Source organism: Desmodus rotundus, chromosome X (assembly GCF_022682495.2).
Source record: "Desmodus rotundus isolate HL8 chromosome X, HLdesRot8A.1, whole genome shotgun sequence".
Classification (NCBI taxonomy): domain Eukaryota; kingdom Metazoa; phylum Chordata; class Mammalia; order Chiroptera; family Phyllostomidae; genus Desmodus; species Desmodus rotundus.
Genome location: NC_071400.1, coordinates 88,642,050 through 88,659,232, shown reverse-complemented (window position 1 = coordinate 88,659,232; position 17,183 = coordinate 88,642,050). Strand labels below are relative to the sequence as shown.

At 42.6% G+C, this 17,183-nt stretch overlaps 1 protein-coding gene across 2 annotated transcripts in view; it reads left to right on the top strand.

Annotated features, from left to right (window-relative positions):
• Positions 1-17,183, top strand: part of PHEX (phosphate regulating endopeptidase X-linked) — a 169,103-nt gene that overhangs the window by 77,182 nt on the left and 74,738 nt on the right. For both annotated transcript variants that reach the window (XM_024569898.2, XM_045203239.2), the window contains exon 12: positions 4,126-4,227. In XM_024569898.2, the coding sequence (XP_024425666.2) occupies positions 4,126-4,227 (102 nt within the window). The remainder of the gene's footprint in view (positions 1-4,125; positions 4,228-17,183) is intronic.

Here is a 17,183-nt window from a genome sequence, read left to right as displayed (position 1 = left end):
GAATGCTGGCACCTGAGAGGAGGCTCTTGCGAAAGCAAATGGAAGTGACTACTACTTGGCTTTTGATATCTGTGAGGGCCACAAAGATACTGAGTTACCAAGGCATGGATTTAGAAAAAACACAGGTGGTGAAGTGAGAAGGAAAGGAGGAAGAACGAAGCTGCATATGGCATTCAAAATGCTTAAAATGTTAATTAATTTAATAGTCATTATAATGCCCAGGAATGGCATTTCAAATCCACATATAAGTGGATCCCCCCCCAGAGTTCAAACCTGCATTGTGTTCAAGCATTCGCATATTTGTGGACCCTCTCTGTTCAAACCTGTGTTGTTCAAGGGTCAACTGTATTCTTTGGTTACTGTCCCCTTGTGCTCTCTCATGGACCATTTATGTCTTCTCTTGCTCCCATGTTTTCAGTGTTTTCTTCCTCACTGGATCCTTTCTATCAGTAACTTGCTTTCATTTTTTTTTAAGATTTTATTTATTTTTAGAGAGAGGAAGGGAGGGAGAAAGAGACGGAGAGAAACATCAATGTGTGCTTACCTCTCATGCACGCCCAACTGGGGACCTGGCCTGTAGGCATGTGCCCTGACTGGGAATCGAACCAGCGACCCTCTGGTTCGCAGGCTGGCAGTCAATCCACTGAGCTACACCAGCCAGGGCTGTTATCATTTTTAAAACAATACTTTTTAGTGTTTTAGATTTACAACAACATTGAGAGGAATGTACAGGCATCTCTCATACACCCTGCGTCTGCACACATGCAGTATCCATCATTATCAATATCACTTAACAAAGTGGTACATTGGTTTACCCAAGATGAACCTACATCAGTACATCATAATCACCCAAAGTCCATAGAGTACCTTAGGGTTCACTGTTGGCATTGTACACTATATGAGTTTGGAAAAAGTCTAATGACACATATCCATCATTACAATATCATGCAGAGTATTTTTACTACCTTAAAATTCCTCTCTGCTCTGCGTATTCATCTTGTCCCCAGTCTCACCCATGGGAACCACTCATCTTTTTATTCTCTTCATAGTTTTGCCTTTCCCAGAATGTCATATATGTGGAATCATACACTATGTAGCCTCATCAGATTGCTTTTTTTCACTTAGTAATATGTACTTATGGTTCCCTCATGTTTTCTTAGGATGCGATAGCTCATTTAATTTTGGTACTGAGTAATATTCCATTATATGGATGAACCACAGTTTATTTATCCATTTAATAACCTACTGAAGGACATCTTGGTTGTTCCCAACTTTTGGTAATTATGAATAAAGCTGCTATAAACATCCATGTGCAGGCGTTTGTGCGGACATAAGTTTTCAACTCCTTTGGGTAAATACCAGGGAGCGCAATTACTGGATCATATGGTTAAGAGTATGTTTAGTTTTGTAAAAAGTCGTCAAAATGTTTTCTAAAGTGTCTGTACCATTTGTACTCTCATGACTGAGAGTTCTGGTTGCTTTACATGCTCATCAGCATTTGGTGTTGGTCAGTGTTGTGGATTTTGGCCCTTCTAATAGGTGTGTTCTGGTATCTCGTTGTTTTACCTTGCATTTTCCTGATGACATACGATGTGGAACATCTTTCCATAGGCTATTTCTCGTCTGTATGCCTTTTTTGGTGAGGTGTCTTCGGCCCATTTTAAAATCAGGCTGTTTGTTTTCTTACTGTTGAGTTTCCAAATTCCTCATATGGTCAACGACCAGAACAGAGGCAACAGCAGCATTGTACAGCAGCAATAAACATACCCACACAACCCAAACCCCAAACCCTCAGACCCCTCTCTTAACCCTACATCCTCTTCTACTGTGTCTTTGCTTTCTTCCCAGACTTGCTGTCTCCACTTCCCCATGTCTTCTTCATCCCACCGATGTCTGCCTTCTGTCCCCAGCCCTTTCCCTTGCAACATTCCCAGTCTTAGAAAATTGCAGTGGGATCCATGTAGTTGCCCACACCCGAAGCCTGGGAATTAATCTGATTCCCCACTTTCGTCACCTCTCCACATACAAATTAATCACCTGGTTCCATTGATTTGGTCACTGAATCCCTCTCAAATCAGTGTACCCACGTCTTTGCATCCTGATGGCCCCTCCCTGGTTCAGGAAGATACCTCTTTCTGTGAAGGTAAAGGACGGGATGATGTGTATCGCTGCATTAGGTCATGATGACACAGGGGTGCTGGTGACTGCACAGGCAAAAGATTTCCTTGTTGTTTTAACACCCTCCTTGTGTAGTTTTTCTGTTTGAAATGTTCACTTCTGCGCCTCTCTGTTGGTTCCCTTCCACTTCCCTAGCATTTTCTTCTGATTTGTTAGGGACGCCTCTGTTGTTCCCAGGAGCTCTGAGCTCATGACTATCATTTAGCGCTGTGGTGGGGTCCTGGCTCTGACCCTCCCTAGCTGTAAGAGCTGGAACACGTTGTGGATTCTCTTGACTTTTATTTCCTTATCTGTAAAATAAATGGCTTCCCCTAGAACAGTGGGTCTCTACCCTGTCTGTACAATCACCTAAGAGCATTTAAATCTCTGGATACCCAGGGTGCACCCAGACCAACGCCATCAGCACCCTGATGCTCAGGCCTCAGGAATGGGTAAAGCTATCCCCAAAGATCCCAGTGTGCAGACAAGATTGAGAACCAGTGACTCAACAATTTTAAAAGGTCTTTGCTCTTCTGTCATTTCATGTTTTTATAATGTCCCGATCCGAAGTTGAGATTTTCTCTTCTTTTAATGTTTTGGTGAAGTTGGGAAGAAATAACTGTGAGATTCCCCCCATCCTTTTCCATCTGCTGTTTGTTCTTATTTACATACGATGGAACCCAGCCCACTGATTTACAGCTCTGGTTCCTTACAACTGTTATTGAACTGAAAACATAGCTGAAAACTTATTAAACAGAAAAAAATTATTTTGAGCTTTGTGCTGACAATTTATTCTAGAATCAAGGGAACATCTAAACTTTTTTCCTTTTAGAATTAATTCTAAAAATGGATTCGCCACCCCATAATGTCAAATGAAAATTTTTATTCTGGTGCTAAACCCAGTATTTACCCTTTCTTGAGTCTTCTATTAATAAAACTGAAGCATCTCTTCAGGAGACTGGAATTTCGAGAGGTTTGCATCCATAAACAGGCACGGCCTCACCAGACTGTTCCATGTGAGCCTCTGAAGTTAAGTGTTAGCGTCTACCCGCAACCCTGAGTCCTCTCTGCTGATGCACAAATGACTGCTGGAAGAATACCACGAACACAGGGGTGGCCTCACTGTTGAAACACTTGGGACAGGTCTTTCAAAAGATAGCCTTTCTGTACCACCCCCTTTAGATCTACCATTTGAGATCTGAAATAGCATAAGACTTTTCTGAGCTGCAAGGGAGTGGAGAGGAGAGTAGGGAAACCACAGAGAACAGCCAAGCATTTGATGTAACCAGTGGCACTGACTTTGGAAAGAACTGGGGTCCTGACATGTGTAATTTATATTGGAGGTGTGTATTTTCGGATGCTAGTTCTCCTTGCCTGTTTCTTTGTTAACAGTATGTCTTTCAACTGGTCACTCACTGTATTCTGCAATACCTGTCTGAAATACACAGCCCACGCCTTTGCTTCTGTCTCTCAGACCCTTATTTTTAAAAAATATTTTATTTATTTATTTTTAGATAGAGGGGAAGGGAAGGAGAACGAGAGGGAGAGAAACATCCATGTGTGGTTGCCTCTTGCGCACCCTCCTCGTGGGGGCCCAACCTGGCCTGCAACCCAGGCGTGTGCCCTGACTGGGAATCGAACCAGTGTCCCTTTGGTTCACAGACTGATGCTCAATCCACTGAGCCACACCAGCCAGGGCTCTGAAACCCTTATTAAACTATTGAAATTAGTTGCACCTTGATAAGAATGGGCTAATAGTTCTTCTGATGGAAAGAAATGGTTATTTTCTAGGGGCGGGGGAGTTTTTTCCTAGGAAAAGTCATGTTGCCAGAGCATGGAGTCAGGCTGAAAGGAGCCTCTTTCCTACCATGTTTAGCACTGAACTATTTTTCATGGCCTAGAAAACCTTGTCCGAAGCATCTTGGTTTTTGACCTGCCTCTTTGGGTATTTTTTGTTTGGTTTTGTAGATGGAGGAATTGATTGAGGGTGTTCGCTGGGCCTTCATTGACATGCTGGAGAAAGAAAATGAGTGGATGGATACAGGGACCAAAAGGAGAGCCAAAGAAAAGGTAAGGATTCTTTCTCATGAAAAAAACCCAAAAAACAAAAACCCCACACCCTGACTTTTGGTTTAATAGATTTTCATGTGCAACCCGGTGTACTTGATTTTTATATTGAGTGAGCTATTGACTCTGAATGACGCCAAAGTTAGGTGTCTATTTTGGATGAATACATAGATTTCATCACCAGCAGGTGAAAATATGATGACTTTTTCTTTTTTGAACTGCATTTCCAAACACCTTGTAATTCAGCCTTTCCTTATCTCCTAACTGCTGTCTGTAAGAGACACATGGCTTGATGCCCAGTGAATTTTTGCCATAAACCATCATTGGCTGTGGCAGAATGCAGAGCAGTGGGGAGCCTTGGGGAGCAGCTGGCAGAAGAGCCCTCAAGGCACAAAGGAGACAAACCCATATTGGCCCTGTGTCCTTCTGTTCTGTGTATAATGTGTGCAAATGCCCTTAGGCAAATCCTTTCCTGTAACCTAGTAGATTTGCTCTCTAACCCATCATTTTGCATAAGTGATCCAACTAGCATGCACGTAAATTGCAGATCAGTGGTAGACAATTCCGCAGGAATAGAAAAATATTTCCTAATAGAAGTGGACACTTGCGAGGCCTTATAAAATGTTCTGGTATGGTGCAACAAGACAAGGGAATGAGTGGGAAAAGTATTAGAAGCCATGCTGTTGAAAGTGAAGAATGGGACCCATCTTGAATTCTAGGTATTCTGATGGAACTGGAGCTCAAGTGCGTAGGGAACACCTGCTACATTCTTAACACATGCTGCTGTGCAGCTGGGAGACTCTGAAATTAGGAGCATCTCTCCTTTAGAGATGTGTTTTTGAGACTTTCCTGGTGATAGCAATCACCTGGGGTGTCTGGACGCTCTATTTAGACCTCAGTCTAAGGATTCGTGATCACCAGTCTCCCTGGTGATTACTGTCACGAGGCAGGCCCAGGGAATACTGCTTAGAGTCAGATTGAGTCATGCTGAGCACAAATATTTTTGCCTTATGCTCAAGAAACAAAGGGGGAGAACTTTTAGGGTGGTAAAACTACTCCTTATGATACTGTAATGGTGGATACATGTCATTATACATTTGTTTAAACCCCTAGAATGTACAACATCCTATGAATCCTAATGTAACCTCTGGACTCTGGGTGATGATGACATGTCAGTGTAGGTTCATCAATTGTAAGAAATGCATTGCTCTTATGCAGATGTTGATGGGGGAGGCTATGCAGGTGTGGGGGGCAGAGGGTACATGGGAAATCTCTGAACTTTGTGTTCAATTTTGCTGTGAACCTAAGTCTGCTCTAAAAAAGTAAAGTCCATTAAAAAGGGCAACATTCTGGGAACACTTAGCCTTGTTCAAATGAGAACATGCAGAAGTTTAGCAAGGACATTTTCAAGAGCTTTAACACTCCTGAGATGGATAAACATTGCCATAGATATTTTTGTCAATAGGCAGGAAAAGGCTGTTCACTATTTACAGTGAAGAAAGAATTGGATGGCAGGCGTTAGGGGCTGTTGGAAGAAGACAAAGGGCAAGTTTCATTTTTTCCATCTTCAGAATCTGTCAGAGTTGTCTTAAGTCATGTAAGGTGCAAGCTGATGAAGGCAGGAACATGCAGGCTGTGATGAGAAGCTTTCCAGATGTTAGATGAAAGTTTCAGCACCAACATATTGTTTTTTGGGTTTTTTTGAAGGTCTCATTTATTTGTCAGGCTATCTTGTGATATCTGGAACAGGATGTGTTTTCCACTGGGTAGTTGACAGCTCCGTGCATGGCGGCGGGGGTGGGGGTGGGGGGCTCTTGATCCTAGCCTGACTCCTCACAGCCAGTGTGGAGGATGGGTTGGAGTGGCAAGGGGTGTGTGGCTGTTATGAATGGATGGATACCAGGGGAATGTTTTGGGGACTGCAGTCAGTTCTTTTGGAAGTATGGAGGGTGATTGTCTTGGGGAGATCTCCTGAGTTGCATTAAGGGAGTGGAGGCCTTACGATTAGAACTTCTAGGCAAGTAGCCAATGGGTTCTTGAAGGAGGATTATTCTCAGTCTTAATATTAGCCATGTTCTTGTTTGCCCACCCCCGCCCCAAGTTGCTCTCCAATCTTCCGTTTTATTTCCATGAGAGCCCTCAGTGTTTCTTTTAAAAGTACAGTAAGCCCCCACTTAATATCATCAATAGGTTCTACAACTTTGAGTGAAATGATGTATAATGAGACCAGTTTTTACCATAGGCTAATTGATATAAACAAGAGTTAAGTTCCTATGGCATCTCATCAACGTTATAACAAAACGATGTTGAATGAAATAATGTTTTTTGAGGACGTGCTGTATTCTTTGAATACTTGGGGTTGTCTTTTAGTGGGGTTCAACCTTCCAGGAGTGAAGATAGAAAGCTATTGTCTTACTGGATCTTATCCGGTTCTCGAGTCTATCCTGTATTTCAGAGTTCAGAGCAGTTCCTTTAGTGAAAGACAAGAAAGAGGGAATGTTGTCCAAGAATTTCCAGCAGTTCTGTAAGGCAAGTCAGGCGGGCCCTGGAGATTTTCTTTTCTCCAAATTAAACAAACATGCAGTTCTAGAAATGACCTCTGGGTGGAGCTCGTAGTACTCACAAAGACAACAGAGAGCTGAAGTCTTTTACGCAGTTTTCTGCTCTGGGGTTGTTTTTGAAAAATTGTTTTTTTCTTGCCCTTTTTCTCTGCTGTCCTCGATTTGATTGCCTTTTAATAGTCAACAAGAAAGGAGAGGCTCTGCCTAATAATTCCTTGAATCTTAGAAGGAAGTCTGTGATGATCTTAGGTCTTTGTCTTTCTGATGCTGAGTAGCCCCTGCATTAAGACAGAATTTGCCTACATTAGAAGTGGAGGTGAATAATTCACCTGCTCTTTCGGGTATGACTTGGCACTGTTCTTTGGGCATGTGTTATATGCAGTATATCACCCAGGCAGAAGATTTCTCATCAATAATAGTGCCCACACAGGCCAATGCTGAGTCACTTGGCAACCCATTGGCAAAGCTGGAAAAAATGTTCTGATTTGCAAGGGGGAGAAGCTTTTCTTTCCCTTAATGTTCAGCTCTGGACTGCAGCTAATTACAGTGCCTCCTAAGGGGTGTTGACCTCAGCATTCCCTACTGACTGGCCTGAACTGGAAGGGTCCAGATACATGCAGTGGGTTGAGGCTTAACACCCTGGCTTTTGTGGCAGTGACCCAGGTCTCAAAATGGAAGCATGGGGATGTGGCTTTGTCATGTTCTTTGCTAGGGGTGATCACTGTAAAAGATAAACGAGGACGCCTCTGTTCCTGTGAAGGATAAATTTGTTATCTCTGCCTCCCTGCCTTTTGCTCTCATCTCTTAAGAGGTCACAAGTGGTTTTGTGTTGTGAAACCAACAGTGTAGGTTTCGACTGGAAATTGAGTATCGTAAAATAAGTACCAGTTTTTACTTAGGATTCCCTGTTCCCTGCCAGTATGTACTCTTGAGGTAAACAAGCACCAAAGGACTGGAGGCCTGCTATTTTCCTGGTTATCATAGAGATGTTGAATGAGTGTAGGTGACACAGATTATTGGGGGGGTATCTTCTCAAAGATTTGCCTTTTCCAGAACAGAGCAGGAGGATGTCAAGGTCACTACATAATGATTCTGAGGCTTGACAGGAAGGGACACAGCACTGCCTTCCACTGTCCTGGCAGTGGGAGCAGAGCGGCTGCTGGCAAGCTCTACGTCATATCAAGAGAAGAAGCTTCCTGAACTCAGTTGGTCACCAGCTGGATTTGATTCTCAAGCCAAAAGCTGGATCCTTTCAGAAAAATTGTTTGTTTGTACTCTGCCACTGGGACCTGTGCCTGCCTGGCCACCCGCAGACAAAAAGATCCTGATGGAACTCCTGGGGTGGCTGTATCCTCAGGATGTCGTAAGAGGCCTTAACCTTGGCCACAGCAGGTGTGAGAGTTCCTAGTACATGGTCTCATCTCCACAGGTATGTGACTCCTGGGAACAGGATTTGGGTGAGGTGGGAGGATTTTCCTATAGAAGGTCCAAACAAAAGTATATCTTACCTCTTTGGCTTTGTTTCTGTTTCAGAGGAAAAATGATCTTTCCTTATACCCTTCTAAGTTTCTGACAGGGGATCATGTAACAAAGGATAGGTTAACAAGAGAAAAACAAACAGAGGTTTATTAATGGATACCTCATACATACATGAGAGAAACTCATAGACATGAGTAACTCAAAGAGGTGGCTTAGAACTCGGGCTTATATGGTATCATCCACAAACAACAATGAATTTGTAGAGAAATGACAAGACAAAGGAAAGTGGTTTTAATGTTGAAATGTGGCAGTTGTAGCAAGGTAAATACATTGGAAACTAATGGTAGCTACAGGCTAGTTAGTGAAATTTGTTATACAGATTCTCCTGTCACTATCTCTAGGTGATTAGCCTCTAAAGTCATCTCCAATGATTCACTTTTGTCCCTCCTGGTAGAGAGGGGAGGAGGGAACAAAAATCTTCTAAGATTCAAGGAATTATTTGAAATTTTATGTCCTGACTCTAGGCACATTGGAGGAGGGCAGGGAGCCTTTCTTGCATCTGCTGCTTCTCAGTTGCCTTCAGCTCAAAATAATTTTTATGTTAAGGAGATATTTTGGGGTGACATTCTGGTTTCCTTTAGCTTTAAGCTCTGCTCAACCCTAGGTTTTAGGTTTACCCCAAGTATCCCAGTCTGTACCAAATGTGTTGGTGCCCTGCCCACATCCCGAGCCCAGTGATTTTCAAGGTGTGCGTCTAGACCAGCAGCAGCAACCTTGCCTGGGAACTTGTTAGAAATGTAAATTCTCTGGTCTCTCCCCAGAGAGCCGAGCTATGGGCATAGGGTCCTGTGATCTGTATTTTAACAAGCCCTCTGGGTGATTCTGATGCACAGTAGGTTTGAGGCCTCCTGCCCTTGTCGTTACCATCACTGCACACTTGTCTGACTTCTAGCTGCCAGCACCTGCATTTTGCCCAAGAGCTTTCTCTTCATGCTGGAGTCTGCTATGCCACTCACAGAAGAGGTGCAATGGTCTGGAGAATGAGCATACCTGGCGATTGAAGGGGTTTGTCATATATGTGTCCCAGCCCCCTCCTGTCTCAAGTGTGTGTTCTACACAGGCTCCTGGAATTTCCCCAGTGGGGTAAGCTCTGGCTGGTCACACTGACAGCCGGCTCCAAAAGATACCCTTCCTTTCTCCACCCACTTCCCTTGTCCTCTACTGGTGTTTGGTGTCTCTTTCTTCCACCTCCCAAATGAAATGCTCGCAAGTGAATCCTTGTCTCAGGGTCTATTTCTGGGGCCTCCTTGTCCTTCCTTGCCTTAAGGTGACAGCACCTTAGACTGCATCTGGACGCTAGCACCACTTCAGCATATTCAATTCCACAAACATTTCTGGAACTGACGATGTACCAGAAGCAGCAGATGCAGTGGAGATCAGCTGCAGTCCCTTTTCTGCAGGGGTTTTCACACTCCCAGGAGAGGAGAACACAGCAGTGATGTGGATGCCAGGTGGATGGGAGAAGGGTTAGTTAATGTGATGGTGACACAGAGTGGTCCTGGGAGTCTACAGGAAGAAGCTTCTAAGGAGGCCAAACATGCTGTATGGGGGCACTTGACTCAGGGAGTGCCCACTGTGCTGCCCCTGCCCTTCAGCACTGTTTGTGTCCCTGCGGCCTGTAGGTGAGGCTTTCTCTGCCTCTTCCTTTGAATCAGCTGGAGAGCTTAAAAAATCTTAATGCCTAGACCGAACCCCAGACCAGTGACATCGGATTCTCTGCAGTGGGACCATGTGTCAGCATTTTTAAAAGTTTCCTAGGAGATACAAGTATGCATCCAGGATTGAAAACCGCTGTCTTAATTGTTTTTGAAGTCACTGATAATACCGCATAGATACATGAGTTCATTAGGGCTTGCAAGTGGCATTTTTCAAAATTCTATCATTCTCTGCATTTATTAGCTGGAATTTTTTTATAAAACGGATTTTCTCTCATCAACTTACATGATTATGCTGACATATAGTTTATTCTGATATAAACTGCTGAGAAGGCAGCATGTAAATGTCTGTCTGTATTTATTAATTTTCACTATGAGTTGGTACCTTAGTACCTCCAAAGATGCCAAGGCTTTTAAAATATATATATCATGATAAACTCAGGGGATTTTATGTATTTGATTTGTTTAAATCTACAGTCATTATTCTTTTATAGCTCACATTGTCCCATGTCGGCCAACTCGAGGCTCTTCCTTTAGGGAATTTTGACGTGACTCCAGTTGTTCCTGACGGTGTCTTTGCTTCCTGGCCTGACAAGATAACCTCTGTTGTGTTTGACTTCTATTTAATCACAAACTGTTTTGAACAATTTATAATCAGTGCCTTAGTTAGTTCTTCCACTAATGAGCAGTATATTGACTTTTTGGTCATGGGGCAGGGGAGAGGCTCCTTACCAACTTGAAATACAGTTTCAATAAGGAGCAAATTTGCAGAAATATGGGTGAGAAGTTTATGTGAATTGTCACTTGTAGGGGGCATGTCAGTGGGCATACATGTAATATATAGTTTATGGTCTTTAAAAATTTCTGCAGTGTTCATTCCTAATGTTGATCATCAAGAATATAAATAAATCTCTAACTAGTGTGTGACCACGCTATACATTAAAAAAATTATAATGCTAGTGACAAGGAATAGAGCTAACTTGAACAGTGTGGAACAATGGAACTGTATGAAGAGATGAAACTTGGAATAGTAATTATTTAAACATTTTACAGTATCAGCAAGCGATGACAATTCAAATATGGTACTGTAAAAATGCTTAGTTTTCAAGTGTACATCAGGGATTATTTTGGGTCAAGGGATTGGTTGGTCTTAAGCCTTTGAAAGCAATCCAGAAATGCTACGATAGCTGCAGAGTGAATTCCAGAGGCCCATAGCCGAGAGCTGCTTTTTAAAAACTATGAGGAATATTCATTACTTTTATTCTTGGGATAGGCAGAGGAGATTTAAATCTTGTATTTATTAGTTTTTGGTCAAAATCCAAATTGTTAAGAATTCATTAAAAATACATATTTAGTTTGCTTTAATTAAAAGAATCAGTCCCGATATATTGATTTTTGATCTCGCGGGAATGAGTCCTTTAGGGATGTTCAAGTTCTCTGTGTATGTTCTGCAATGCTCCTCCTCTTCAGCCCAAGCTGAAACTAATAGCCACGATGTGTCTGCTTATCTGCTATCTCTAGGGTTGCGTCTGCTGCTGTCAGTGGCTCCCTTCTTATCTGGCTGCTGGCCCTGTGCAGTCAGTTGTATGGGAATGTCAGTTCCATTAATAACCTGAGGGCCAGACAGGCAGATAGTGGAAAATAGGTGGAGAGAGAGAAACTGTATTTACCCTGGTCTTCTGAATTGTCATTTCCTAGACCCTATATAGCTGGGTAAAGACAGGCTGAGGGCATGACAGCAAATCCACTGCTGACAGAATTTCACTTAGGAACCGGAGAAACAGTCTGATACCAACAAGTGAAAGAGTGAAAGCAATTGGGGAAAAAAGGTAAAGATTTGGGGTTGGAAGCAGGGCTAGGAAGAAATGGCATGACCAAAGTATCCTGATAGAGAGTGTTCTGATGTGCCAATTTTACAAAATCGATCTTAGTTTCATTTTAAATACTATTCTTGGTGTTTCAAATGAACAAAATTTCCTTTTTTTTCAATAAAAAAGGAAATTACGGAAGGATCAATTTCTTATACAGGATTTTGGAATTTTGTACTGTTTGTTTTGTTTCTGGGTCAGTTGCCAGAGGGAAGAGAGCAGGTTTTAAATTTTCTTCATGCAGGTAGAATGACTCACCTACTGCGGCGGCCCTGTGTTTCAGTTACCTATTGCTGTGTCACAACCACCCCAAAACTTGCTGGCTTAAAGCAGCAGGTGTTTTATTATTTCTCAGGATTCTGTCAGTTGCCTGGGGCTGTATTGGATCACTTTTCTCCTGGCCTCACCTGGAGTCTCTCATGCACTTGTATTCAGATGGCAGCCATGACTGGACATTTTAATAGCTTCTTCAGTCATGTGTCTGGTACTTTAGTGCTTGTGTGGCTTCTTCCTCCAGCCGGCCAGTGTGGAACTCTTCCGGAGAGCTAAGGTTTCCAAGAGAGAGGAAGCACAAGTTGCCAGTCTTCCTAAGATCTGGGCTCTGAAGTCCCAGAATGTTTGTTTTTGTCCCAGAATGTTCTCCTGGTCAAACCCAGGGACTAGGCCAGCCTGTATTCAAGGGCAGGAGAAAGACTCCTGATGTAAAGAGCGACGTGAACACACAGGGAGGGGAGGCACTGTCAGCAGCCATCTTCGGAAACAATCTACCTACAGTCTGTATTCTTTGCCTCTGTCATCTGTGTTCAGTTTTTTATGTTTACATTAGAGAATTTTGAACTATTTTTACCCCTTCTCTTTCACTCCTCAGTATCTTTTTTTCTCTTTTCCTAGTTCACTGGTTTGGTTGTTTCTTATTATTGACTGAATTTTTTTTTTAGCTCAAGACCACTATGTACATTGACTCACAGAATTATTTCAGTAAACCTAATTATTGTTGAACTGTGATGGGGAAAGGACTCGACCTGAGGCTACAAGACCTTCCTACATAGATGCAAGAAATTCCTATTAGGCTTGAGAGCCCAGAACTGGACTAAAGCCACAAGAAACTCAGCCCCATCCTAGCAGACAAATCATTTTTTTAGTTTTACATTTGAGTTCTTCAGTAAACAAAGTTAATTTTCAGTACAGACACCCCCTGCACTGACTTCCTGTATGTACCCCATGACCAATGACTCCTGATGTTGGATTATGTGTTCTTGCTGACCTAAGTTTTGATATATTGTAGTGTTCCCAGCACTGATGCTCACCGTGCTGGCTAACGAGAACTTCCTGGTGAGGCTTTGTACAGATGCAATAGTGAGCCGAATGGCACTGTCACGGAGCAGGGTACAGTTGAGGACAATGCTGAGGTTGTGTTTTTTAGGTCCACAGAAACAGAGCCCTTGCTTAATTCTGATGTTAAGTTATGAAACGAATCTGCAAGTTTATGGAATAAATTCGGCTGGTTCTTTTAGGCTTGTGGAAATGAAAGTTAAAGTTTGACAAAGTGGCTTGTAGAAATATGTAATAAGTTGTGTTCTAACAAGGTCCTCTCAGTTGTTCTAAGTGATTTCTGATTTCCGTTAAAAACGATTCACAAAAAGGAGCTCGTCAGAGCATTTTTCAAATTTGAAAACTTGACAGGGTTGAAGTGGAAAGAATCTCTTCCCCTCTTCTCTCTTCCCCACTTCTCAAACCCTCTCCAACCATCACTTAGTTATTGGAGTGTCCCTTCTCATCATCCAATGAGAACAAGAGCTGTGGGAGCTGCCACATTATCCTGTGAGAAGAAGCTAGAAGCTCTGCAAACTTTCAGCCTTGGAGTCCCCTCAGACCTAGGCTGTCAGGAGTTAAAAAACAACTCCTCAAAGGTGATTCCAAAAGGCTGCCATGTTTTCCCCCCAGTTTTGTTGAGAAATAAATGACTTATAGCACTGTAAGAGTTCCAGGTATACAGCACGATGATTTGACATATGTAGTAAAATGATTACCACAATCAGTGTAGTTAGTATCCATTATCTCATAGACACACAATTAAAAAAAAGCAAACCGGTATTTTCCTCGTGATGAGAAGTCTTAGGATTCACTCGTTAACAACTTTTACAGACGTCATACCGACACCATGCTGTACATGACACCCCTTGTTCTTATTTATCTTGTAACTGGGAAGTTGTACCTTTTGACCGCCTTCCTCCAGTTCCCTCTCACCCCACCCCATGCCTCTGTTAACCACAAATATGATCTCTTTTTCTGTGAGTTTGGGCTTTTAAAACAATTTCGAGTCCACATATTAGTGAGATTATATAGTATTTGTCTTTGTCTGACTTATTTCCCTTAGCATAATGCCCTCAAGGTCCATCCATGTGTTGCAAATGGCAGGATTTCCTTCTTTTACACCTGAGTAATATTCATACGTATATGTCAATCACAAGTTCTGTACCCATTCACCCAGTGGTGGACACAGGTTGTTTCCGTGTTGTGACTATGGTAAGTAATGAAGCAGCCAAGTTTGAGAAGCAGAGCCCTGTTGGAGCAGTGCTGCTTAACTTTGAGTGTACATACCAGTCTCTCAGGGACCTCGTTCAAATGCACATTTGTGGGAAGTTTGGAGTGAAGCCAGGGATTCTAAATTTCTAACAAGCTCCCAGGTCAGGCTGATGCCCGTGCACCATACTTTGAGAAGTGATTGTGTGGAGCCGGTGCTGACAACTTGTTCATGTAAAGGACCAGACGGTTAATATTTTGGGATTTGCAGGCCATGCAGTCTCTGCTGTGCCTATTCAAATCCGTTATAGTATGAATGCAACCGTAAGTGATATGCGAACAAACAGGTGTAGTGTGTGTCAATAAAACTTTATTTCCAAAAAGAGGCAACAGCTGGAGTTTGGCCTGCAAGCCATGTCTTGGCGATAATAGTGTAGAACTTTCTTAGTCTCAAGTTTTTGACTAACATCTTGCCGCTTTCCTCTCTTGCTGGGCTGAATCTCGAGTAAGAATTAACTGGTTTTGTAAGAGATTATTCAGTGGCTTTGTTGAATGATGAATAATTGATGATGACATTTAGGCTGCTGTTTACAAACAGCCCACGTTGTCCCTTGGCTGTGGCTCATTGCTTTGCCTTGAGATTAGGTGGCCTTTCTGATTTCCTTCCTTAGACTATCTTTTTAAAGGTAGATCAAAACAGAGCTAGGATTTATTCCAAAATGTGGCCCATGGGCATCTCAGAAAAAATAACCAGCTCTGAACTGTGGAGGCATAGGGTGGCTTTGGGTTGCATTTCCTTTATCTGTCTTCTGCCATTCACTTCTGGAGTTCAGTCTGTAGGGCTGGAGGCTGGTGCTCTGGTCATCTGAGAGGTAGAGAGCAGCGAGGCACCTGGACCCATGGAATTCACATTGACATATGACGTACCCATAAGTATGGCTATTACAGCAGCAGAAAGTTGCATGTTGCTGGTAATATATTCTTACAAGCGGATAATACAGGACCCGATGATCAGTTTTGGGGGACTCAAATTTGGAACAAAGGACTTTTCACTCAGAAGGTCCATGTTCCATCTCTTGGGCTTCTGGGGTAAGGTTCAAAGGTTCCTGGTTGGGTGGTTATGGTACATTACTGCATTTCTAACCCCAAAGCCAGTCACGGTTAAGCTTCAGGAAAGTTTTGAGTTGTACTCGTGCAAAATTGAAACTGGCTCACATTTGTCTTTATGACGGTTTTAAGGTCCCTAAGGGAGAGATGTTATTCCTCTTTTGAAATGGGAAGATGAGGGCCAAAAATCCTAGCACATCGATGATCATGCTTGACTCTGGTTTTCAGGGTGGGTTTTTTTTTGCCAGTGGATCTGTTCTGTGAGGTTGACAACCTTGTCTCCCCAGGGCCCCATTCTTTGCAACCTTTCTCCTACGGGTGAAATCTCATTTACCTCATTACCTTGACTGGTCTGAAAAATAGAGGTACTGCTATCTCCTGACTACAGGTACGTTTTAGCTTTCCTTTTCTGTTCTGACCTCCTGTCTTGGCCAAGCCTTGGTCTGCCAGTGACTCTCAGTCAAAGTTTAGTCCCACTGGTATCCAGAGCTGAAAGCTCAAAGGTAAGATTTTTAGGGAAGGGTGGAGAAATTCTTAAAAGTATTTAAACTCAATCTACAAGCATCTTGTCATTCTTACAGCTGAAAGTGTTATTTATCCTGGTATGTTGAATATGGTTACTGAGGCAAAGGTGGTTTGTATATTATGCATTTTTAGTCTATTTGGATTTATAAAAATGATTAATATTTGTATAATAGAATATTATTTTCATCCATCAAAATGTGGGGTATTTTGGGAAAATATGGGCTTTTAAAAGTCTTATTAAAACTAAATTAATCTGGGTTAAGAAGTTGGTTTTGGCCCCTATTGCCTGTAGGCTTTGGGGAGAGTTACTACTTCTTCCTGAGTCTGAGCTCCCTCAGCTGTGAAGTGGAGATGATCTGTACCCACCTGGCAGAGTTGAGGTAAAATTTAGACATGATGAGGAAGTGAAGCACATTGCTCAGTACCTGGTAGTAGGGGTTCAGGGAAGAGAATTATTTTTGTTATTAAGAGTGTTGTTTCTATTGTTACTAATTTCATTTAGCTCTGAGATCTCCTCTTTGAAGAAGGCCTTTTCACAAGCTACTTCCCTTCCCTTCCCATTTCAATCCTATCCTGTCCCATCCCATCCTCTACATTCTTCTAGTGGGTTTATTTTATTTTGTTTTATTTTCTGCATCTTGTTTTCCATATGTGACCAAGGGTAAACTTCTTGAGGACAGGAATACAATTTATTAAACTGTGTGTCATGCAGCCCTGGCTGGGGTAGCTCAGTAGATTGAGCGCGGGCTGCAAACCAAAGGGTCACCTGTTCGATTCCCAGTCAGGGCACGTGCCTGGGTTGCAGGCCAGGTCCCCAGTGGAGGCCACATGAGAGGCAACCACACATTGGTGTTTCTCTCCTTCTCCTTTCTCCCTCCCTCCCCCTCTCAAAAAATAAATAAATAAAGTCTTTAAAAAAACCCAACTGCGTGTCATGGATGAATCTCACAGATGTACTGTTGAGTGAAAGAAGCCAGATATCAAAGAGTACACACTTTTTTTTGAAGTTCAAGAACAGGCAAAACTAATCTATGGAGGGAAGTCAGAATAGTGGGTATCTTGTGGGTGGAAGGCTTACGGACTGGCAAAGCACCCAAAGGAGCCTCCTGGGTGCTGTAAATGTTTTAAATCTTATCTCAGAGCTATGAATACAGGCGTATGTGTGTGTGCATTTAAAAAAC